This window comes from Harmonia axyridis, chromosome 2 (assembly GCF_914767665.1).
Source record: "Harmonia axyridis chromosome 2, icHarAxyr1.1, whole genome shotgun sequence".
Taxonomy (NCBI): domain Eukaryota; kingdom Metazoa; phylum Arthropoda; class Insecta; order Coleoptera; family Coccinellidae; genus Harmonia; species Harmonia axyridis.
The window spans coordinates 35,323,137-35,332,708 of record NC_059502.1 but is presented as its reverse complement, the minus strand read 5'-3'; the positions used below and the strand labels follow the sequence as shown (position 1 = coordinate 35,332,708).

Sequence of the window (9,572 nt, the reverse complement as noted above, 5' to 3'; positions counted from 1 at the left end):
AGATACTCCATTTCCATATCTCTGGGTCTCGGATATTTATAAAGGGTAGATATATGAAATATCTCATTTCTCTACCCTCCATATGTCATTCGTCCTTGAGTGCAGTGTTGTCAGATCTACTAATAAGTGATAAATCAGTAGATCTACTGATTTAGCTCTTGATAGAGTATATCTCCTTAAGTTTCTTAGTTTATTAAGTTGGCGTTCCGTATATATCACATTCTTCAAAAATCGGTGACCATTTCCTCAAACTTCGGTGAGTTGTCTCGTTCTCTGTCACCAGAGCAACCGTACTTTTATTCTGGTGAAGTTCGGTAACCACTCCTACTAGTAACATTTTCCATGGCATCTGGATCTGATACTCAAGACAAAACAGACAAAAAATACTTTTCAGGCAATTAAACCATTTAGTTGTTTACAGATTACAAGAGGCTAATTTCTATTGACCCGTCGATAGATAGACTTCTATTTCGGAACTCAATATTTGGTAGTTTACCTTTAGACGCTATGGTTATTGGTATACCTCCCTAAATTGTTTAGAAACCGCCATTTTGAGCCGCACATATTTAATACCAACTCACTTATCGCTAATCTCAATAATAAGGAAATGCAGTCTGAGCTGCAAAAAATACATAAACTTTTTTGTTCCATTCCTGCAAAATAGAAAACACTTTTAGAGTATTCCATCAAAAAAGAAATACTTATTGGAAACCAAAATTCATAATATTAATTACAAAAACCCATCAAACATTTTGCCCTTGAAAGAATTAGGTATATTTAGGTGCCAAAATTTCACTAGTTATTAACGATGTGAAAAAAGCTAAATCGATTTTAAGAAGTAGAAGTTTTTCTATATCAAGGCTTCTGATCAGTTAACTAAACGGTTCGATTTTACCAAGGAAGTTCTAATTGAACATTATAAAAACTATTCTAAAATTGATGTGGACATGGAAGAATTTAGGAATGTGAGCAAAAATGCGCTATGGCCCTAGTGTTTTCGCTACTTTCTAATTTGCGGATTAACTTTTGTTATCTTTTGTTCATTTCTTAATGTATTTTTTCAATTAATATTATCTAATTCCTTTTAAAATAAACTTGTTTATTCTTTCTCAAAAATACCTATATCGCATTATTTCTGAATACCTGGACCTATCTCTCCGGCTCTCCCTACCCTACGTCTACTTATTTTTTTTGCAGTGTCTACTGACATATTGAAAAAAAGCAATCTGGAAATCCTAATTGGTTATTAGAACCCCTCGCCAGTCGCCAAAAACCTAATTTTATATATTTTTTTAAATTTATTCATTTATTCCTGACCCTTAAACAGACTTTATATCAACCCTCATATCATAAATTAAAATTATTATATTAATATTACCAGAATATCGATTGAAGGTGTTAGGTGATGAAAATACAAAAATCCTCTAATCTCAAAGGTATCTTTAATTTAATTATTATAGTCTCTGTTCTTTCTACTTTCTAGGGCTAGAATCCTTAGTCCTGCCCTGGCGATTTTGTTGTTGCGCGCTATTTTCAACCGTCACGTTAAATAGAAGGTAATAGAATTATAGATCAGTCTATTCACTAAATGAAGCATTTAAAAGCCTATTTTAATTCACAGCATCGTGTTCCATAACTGAATGTTTAAGTATTATTTGCAACAGTCTTGTTAAGATGTCCTGGACCTTGGTATTACCACTAATAGCAGACAAGAGTATGATGTGACAAGAGAACACTTTGCCCTACATTTAATGATTAATCTACCGTTTTTTATGAGATATATGTATCAATGTATGAAGTGTTTATTACATTGAGATGGCGTCGTCATTTAAATATACACACGCTGTGGTTTCCAGAATTCCAAATTCTTTAGTAACATCTACAAATAATATTGATCTACAAGAAGCTAAAAAACAGCATGAAACTTATGTCAGAGTACTTAGAGAGTTGGGATTGGATGTGATCGAGTTACCACCTGATGAACAATTACCTATGTGTGTTTTTGTGGAAGATACTGCTGTAGTTTGCAATGGAACTGCATTGATAGCACGACCTGGAGATCCAAGCAGATTAAAAGAAGTAAGTTTTTATATACTACAAAAAATCATCAATATGGACAAATTTATGTAACAGAGAAATTTCTAATTTTGTAGGTATTTTCACTGATTTTATGTTTTTTTTTTGGATTCAGGAATATATACCTGTTTTCTTGATTAACTGAGGATGCCATTCATTTCAGTATTAAAAGGTTTCTATAGTGAAAATTAAACTTTGTTAGTTGATGTTTTTTTCCTTTCTATTTGGCTATTCCGAGGTTCAGAGTTCATTTTATTTAATAGTCTTTGATGTGTTTAAGATTTATTATATCACTTCGGACACAGTACTGTTGACTGTTTACTCAAACAAATTGCGAAATGCTAAATATTCCTATGATATATGAAATATTTAATTTTCAATGATGATTGAATAATAGTTTGAGTAATAATTCTGTATTTATTGCAAGAAAGAATGAGTTTAATTGTACTCAAGTCCACTAGAACTTTCTTTGACATCAACTTCTCATTTCAGATTGAGACAATTCGAGTGGTACTCAAAAAAGAATTAGATTTACCGATAATAGAAATCTCAGATAGTTCAGCTAGATTAGATGGAGGCGATGTTCTATTCACAGGTAAAACAAATTCTCTCTTTTAATGAGTTCTTTTGATAGCTATTGTACCTACTCTGTTTCTCTTAGATCTTATTTGAATTCTGTTCTGTGTAGGCTTTTTTTAGTCTTATCCGACTCGAGTTATTTAACAGTAAATGGCTCAAAATTTACCTGAAATAAGGTTCTGCATTAATTTCAACTTTGACAATAACATAAGAGACCCACATTACAAAAGTCAACATGAGAAATCATTAGTTGAGAATGACAGTGGGAAAAGTAAATTGGAAAATAGTGAAAAAGAAGCAGAAGAAGATAGTGATGTAGATGTCTGGTACACTACTATATTGAACTCAAAATTAATAGGGGAGAAGTACCTGTTTCAATTATATGGAATACATAAATGGTCTTGGTTTAGACCACATTATCGAAACATTATCGAGACTGAATATAATAGACCGATTATCAGGTGACAGGGTGTCTCGGAAAATTTCTTGTTTGCTACAAGAAATTAGTAACCGACATCACTTCTGTTATATTGATGTTACCTACAACAAACTTAGGGAGAGTTTGTTATTCAATAACAAGCAAAAAAGCTAAAAAAGGTAGCATCAGTTTGTATAGATTGTCTTCGAACGAATTCGTGCTTCTGGAAAATTTGGAAACGTTCCGGGCAAATTCTCGTACGTCGAGTAAATGCATGTTTGGCTTCAGATAAAAGCCACTTCAAAAGAATTGTATCTGTATGTTCCTTGTCTATTTTATGTCACGTTTTCTTCATTCAATTTGTTAAACGTGATTCTGATTATTTAAGTTGAAATGAATTTGTTGTTATTCTTTGTTTTCTAACTCCTAAGCTAGTAGGCAATAATCAACATATTTATTACTAATGACAAATAATAAAAGATAGCTAAAAATTTTGAAATCAAAGTTGCTGTGCTTTGGTACTAACATTGTTCAAATTCTTTATCCATCAAAAAGTTCTGAGGCAAATACTGCAGAGAGTTGGAGATTTCAATCCTTTATAAATACAGTGGAGGGTTGGAAAAATTTTTAAGAGTCACATGAGTGTTTCAACAAGGTTATCATTCCTGCCAAAAAATTGAAAAATCGAATTGTTCTATCTTTTGAAGGGGTCTATCTTAACAGGGGATGGGAATTCGCTGAAAATTTATATAACAAACTATCCTTAATTTCGCCTAAGGGATCCGCTATTAAAGTGAAGACATTTATGAATCACCATGTATAAGGAAAAACCCCTGTTCCAACCCCTAATCTTAGCATTGTGGATTCATCAAAATTTACCATTGTAGAAACCATATAAAAAGTTTTTGATACATTTTTATAAGGTATTATACTTTATTGTTTATTATTTTTGATAATAAAATTTTGAAATCGTTTGAGGAAAAGGAATTTTTCGCACCTCCAGAAATTCTCATTAGTGTTTTGGAATGTGTAGATAAATTCTATGAATCTTGCAGGAAAAAATTTAGGAACAAAATTTATTGATCGGAAACTAAGCATATAATCATGAAATCGAAAACATGTATTGCCACAATGATACTTAATACGATATTTCTTACCGTAAATTCCTAGCTCTTATAGTTTCGGAATTATCAATTTTCATTAGAATTGCTGAACGATATCCAGGTGTTATTCATTTAAAATTTGTTTCATTGATATTTTTCCTCACGTTTCTAGATATTTTGCTTTGAATGAAATAATAAACTACTGTGAAATTTATAGTGTCACCAGTCTTTTTGAATGGTATAACATATTATTCAAATTTTACCATGTTCACATCAAATTTTGTTGTCAAAGAGAACCACTTAAAGAAAAGAGAGAAAAGTTTTACCAATCCAAGGGCGGTCCTAGCCTTAAATTTTGGGGGGGTCGCCGTTATGGGCTTTAAGTTTTTTGATGGGATCATTTCGTACATTGTCTGCTTGAAACGCATATTAAGTATTAGATGGTTCCATCCATTTGGGGGGGGTCATGACACCCTTGAATCAATCCCATCCCCCTCCCCTGGGACCCCGCTTGTGCCAATCCTGAATTTGTGTTGCCTGAATTGCCTTGAACAAAATCTAACCGATGTACACACAAGTATTTTTAGATATCTTAGTCAAGATCAAATCATTTATGTGATTAATTTTAGTGTATGTATTGTTGGATTCACCTTAGATCTCAAACTACAATTGAGTTGATTGGTATATCGAATGTTGGTGAAAATCGTTTTAATTTCTTATGAGTACCATTTTCAGCTTTAAAGTTCTACAAAAAGATTTTGGAAGAACTGTGTATACATTTTTTCCATATTTTAGGAAAAGAATTTTTTGTTGGAATATCTCAATGGACCAATGAAGCTGGTGCTAGGGCAGTTGCTGCTGCATTTCCAGAGTATCCGTGTACACCTATCAAGGTTAACATTTTTTTTTTCCAATGGTATTAGTATTGAAATATGTAATAATAATAGTTTATTAAACATAAACATTGATCGCAGAGGTATTGAAATATAAATGTATTTTTCAAGGTACCTAGTGCTAAACACTTGAAAGCATTTATATCTATGGCTGGTCCAGATCTCTTGTGTGTGGGTGCTGGTAAAGAATGCCAAGAAGTTCTTAAGAGAATGGAGAGGGAAGCAACATTTAGCTATCAAACACTTACATTACCAGAGGACGATGCAACTAATGTGCTCTTTCTGAATGGAACCTTGGTACACAGGAGTATAGATGAAATTCCTTCTTCATTCAAGGTATTAACTTTTTTTACCTTGGTTAGTTATTTTCAATAGAAAGCTCTAATACTTAATACATTTTAGGTAATTGGTAATAAAGTAGATTTTCCTCGAAGATCTGTCAATATATCTGAATTAGCAAAGGTTTCCTGTGGGTTGTCATCAAGTTGCATTTTAATAAAAAGGATGCGGCATATAAGAAGCCTCTAATTAATTAAAAAAATAAAGAACCAAAACGTCAATCTGTTGCATGTTTGCAGTCATTTTCATCATTACTGACCAAATAGTATTTTATTCAGTAAATGCATTTAATATGTTCTTTTGGACAAGGTATGATGTATTTTCCTTGCAATAATTTGAAGATATTTTGTCCAAATAGATACATTACATTTTATTCTTTTTGAGACTATTGAGGGAAGTTATTTTCATGAATCTCCTGAAATAATTAAGTGATTAAACTGATTGGTAATTCATATAAAATATGATATTATTTGAATCTCATTTTCATAATATTTTTATTTGCTTTTATTTTATTAATGAATATTTTTTTAAATATTCTAAATTCAGATGAGTGGCAAATAATTACTTTGTTTTGAATATATTAATGTAATAAGCAATATATGTGCATGAATACCTAGATTTAATGTTATTGAAAACCATTCCATATACATGAAATATGAGTAATAATTTTAGGGAGAAGTCCTTTATAATTTTCCTATAGAAATATTTTCTAATCTTATGTTTTTGTATATACCTACACATTACATTCGTACCTTGAAAAATTTTATGATATATTCAGACTACTGCCACATGAAAACCTAAGATAGTTTCCATTGAAATGTTGTTATTGCTGGTATATGATAACGAGATTATTATTCTATATTGTTATTAGAATCCTTTGTCCAATTTTTTTCATGATATAATTTTTATTTCACAATTAGAATTATCCATTATTTTCTTAACTATTTACTAAGTATTTAAAAGTTTGAACAGAAACTTAGCAATGTTCTGTAATCTCATAATTGAGAAAAAATCTATTAATATGCTTTGCTTGATATTCTGAAATATATAACAAGAATAATTCTTTCATAAAATTTTTTATATCTACACTCCTTGACAATTCTGGAATTTGCATATTTTTTTGAGTTTATAGGTGTTGAGTGCCTTGAATGTGGAGGAAATGACCATTATTGAAAAAGATTTTATTTATACAAATAAGAAGTAACAATAAAAAAAATCAATAACGTCAAAAAAGTAACATTCTTCTGAAAAATAAAAAAAAAAGATTATTAATGACTACCATTTTGTCAAGGAATGTACTATTATTTTGATGAATATTTTATTGAGAGAATTTTTCTCCTTTGATTATGTATGAAAATCAATATCTCAGTATTTGTTGGTGAAAGATTTCAAATGAAATATGCCTACATTCCATTTATCCAACATTAAGATCTAAGTCTTTGAATTAAATCTCAACTTCAACAACAAATTCAGCCTTACACATATTCTACAAGTGAGAACTAATGAGATTTCTCTTTTGAATTATAGCAATCTTAAATGAATGTCATCCCTAGTTAAAAATTCTTATGTAATATTGTTCTTTTTTTACATCATTTGATTGATTTCACAATCTCCTTGGAGGAAGGATGAACCTATTAAAATTTTAATAATGAACTCTTGCATACTTTTCAACTAGTTCATTATATATAATTAAAACTAGGGGATATTTTTGTTCAAGAGGACAACAGTTTGTTGTTTCATATAAACACAAATATTTTCTTAAAGACCATTGAAATTTTTTCAGTTAGTTTTTGTAGGGTATGTGTGTATCCTGTAGTTTTCATCTAATTATTCTACAGTTGGATTTGTATTTTGTAATATGCTTGGATGATAATGAAAAAATTTAATGTGAAACGTTTTTGTTACTATTGTTTTTGACTTCTCAAATATTTACTGTGAAAACTTGTTATTGATGTAGTATTTATGAATGTTATATACAAAAAGGTAAAAAATATTTTTATGGGTGCAGCTACTTTCAAACTAATTATCTGTTGGTACAAACATATTTCCATGTAATTGTTATTCTTCTGTAGAGTTTATTGTGATTACATCTTTAAATCCAGCCAATAAAAATTATCATCAGCTTAGCATTTCTTTTTACCTGTGCCAAACAATTATTTTCTTATGATTTCACCTTGAAAACTGCATTCACCTTATGAACTAATAACATCAAATGAGTACAAGCAGAGTCTATTCAGAAAACATTTTTAAGATGCGTTTTTTTCTGAAATTATATTTTTACCATTCAAAGAAAGTATATATTGTTTAAATTGTCAGAAGTAGATACTTTCAAACCACAATTCGGTGAAGACATAAAGGATCTTCAGTCGAATGATAAAAACATTGATCTGCTAGAATAATTTTTTTATTCGAATATTTATTATGTGATATATATATATATATATATATTCTTTTGAGAAAGAGCATTACAAAATATTAATTTCAAACAATCAAGCATATGTGTCGATGAATCTCAGTATTAGCAGAGGAAATGTAACGGGGCATCATACATTTCAACGTATGATACAAGAGAACAGATAAAAATCTCAGCAAAAACTCTGTCTCCCCGTATCGGTATAGTGACTGGTTTGTGTAAACGTTTACAGAATAAGCTGACATAATTTATATTGAAGGACTTCCTCTTCAACCAAAACAAAATTTTCTTTATCCTCTCTTTTCGGTTGACGACTCTATAATTTCCAATTGGATCCTAAAACAAAAAAAAAAGAAGCAGAAAGGAGTACTAAATATTAGTTTTCATTATATCGATTTGAAGTTAACTACCCATTCTAAAAAAGAATCTGAAACTGAATGGATAGCTTGGAAACCATCATGAAATTTATAAATCGGACAATCATTCACCGAGTGGTCAATGGTCTCTTCTACACCACACTCACATAGTGGGCTATCAATAGAATGCCATTTGAAGAGGGTACTATTACAACGACCATGACTAGTTCTAAGTCGATTCAAAATACACCAAATTTTCCTAGGAAGATTGAAACCTAGAACTTTTTCTGAAGGATCAACAATAAGACTTTTGTTGAAAACGTTAGAAGAAGTCCATCCCGAACGCCAAATTTCCTTATCGCTTTCATTGGATTCAAGGAAGGTGTTAGTCCATAAAGGTTTGCGTGATTTCAATCTAGCAGTTCTAGAATCTGGGAAATAGGATAAAATTGGAAATGAGTTCGGATAGAAATGAAATTTATCCCAAGATTTCTTGACTGCAACCTGTCTACGAATATGAGGCGGAACTATATGTGATAGCACCGGTAACCAAACTAAAGGAGTAGATCTAATAGTCCCACTAATAATTCTCATAGAAACATTAAGCTGTGCATTAATTTTATGAACATGAGCACTATTAAACCAAACAGAAGATATGGAAAAACTCGATTGTTACTAAGCTGGAAAGCGGGCGAAAAAATTTCCCTAAGTGTTTTACAACTAAATCCTCAGTGCTATCGTTGGTGGTGAGTGAAAACTAATATTTGATTGACTATATTTGAATAAATATATTGAATTTTTCTTATATTGACGGAAAAAAAGAGACATAATATCATAAAAAATGAGTATACAAGATCCGGGGATATTTCCCCGGATAATGAGATCAGTTACCCCTAAAACAGCCATAACAATTAATAACTTGAAAGACGAGAATAAATTCTCATTTGCAGACTTAACATTATTGAACAATGAAATTCAAATTTTAAAAAAACAAGCCACAGAAGAAGGAGATCACGAAATGCTATCACAAATTCAATCTCTTAGTCAAAACATAATAGCAACAAAAAGTGCGAATAAACAATCCTTTACATATGCGGTGTCCGATAAGGGACCTTATACAGTATTCATACAAAGTAAATCAAGCAATATTGGAAACCTCGATCCATTATCGTTGGGAAAGATGTTTTTCGATAACGATGATTTCAATTTTAATATAAAGAACATAGCTAGGAAGGGAAGAAATCGAATTGGTGTAGACTTTGCTAACCCACGCGAGGCAAATTTATTTGTGGAAAAAAATAATTTCGTAGATTACGATGTTTTCATACCTTCATATTTGTTAACAAGTATGGGGGTCATCTCAGATATCGGATTAAGCATCTCCGAGGAAGACAT

General features: G+C 30.8%; 1 protein-coding gene across 2 annotated transcripts; it reads left to right on the top strand.

Annotated features, from left to right (window-relative positions):
• Nucleotides 1–1,477: 1,477 nt before the first annotated feature.
• Nucleotides 1,478–7,529, top strand: LOC123673218 (N(G),N(G)-dimethylarginine dimethylaminohydrolase 1). Of its 2 annotated transcripts, XM_045607689.1 has the most exons (6): nt 1,478–1,556; nt 1,622–2,079; nt 2,569–2,671; nt 4,972–5,069; nt 5,181–5,405; nt 5,472–7,529. In XM_045607689.1, the coding sequence occupies exons 2-6, from the start codon at nt 1,816–1,818 to the stop codon at nt 5,595–5,597; spliced, it is 816 nt and encodes a 271-aa protein (XP_045463645.1). In that variant the 5' UTR covers nt 1,478–1,556; nt 1,622–1,815; the 3' UTR covers nt 5,598–7,529. The 2 variants fall into 2 exon arrangements, with proteins under 2 accessions (XP_045463645.1, XP_045463644.1); XM_045607688.1 differs by lacking the exon at nt 1,478–1,556 and having other exon boundaries at nt 1,567–2,079.
• The last annotated feature ends 2,043 nt before the right edge of the window (nt 7,530–9,572 follow it).

Coding starts and splice junctions, on each gene's coding strand:
- LOC123673218 (XM_045607689.1), top strand. CDS start 1,816: ATGGCGTCGTCATTTAAATATACACACGCTGTGGTTTCCAGAATTCCA. Junction 2,672..4,971: donor AGGCGATGTTCTATTCACAG/GTAAAACAAATT, acceptor TCCATATTTTAG/GAAAAGAATTTTTTGTTGGA. Junction 5,070..5,180: donor ATCCGTGTACACCTATCAAG/GTTAACATTTTT, acceptor GTATTTTTCAAG/GTACCTAGTGCTAAACACTT.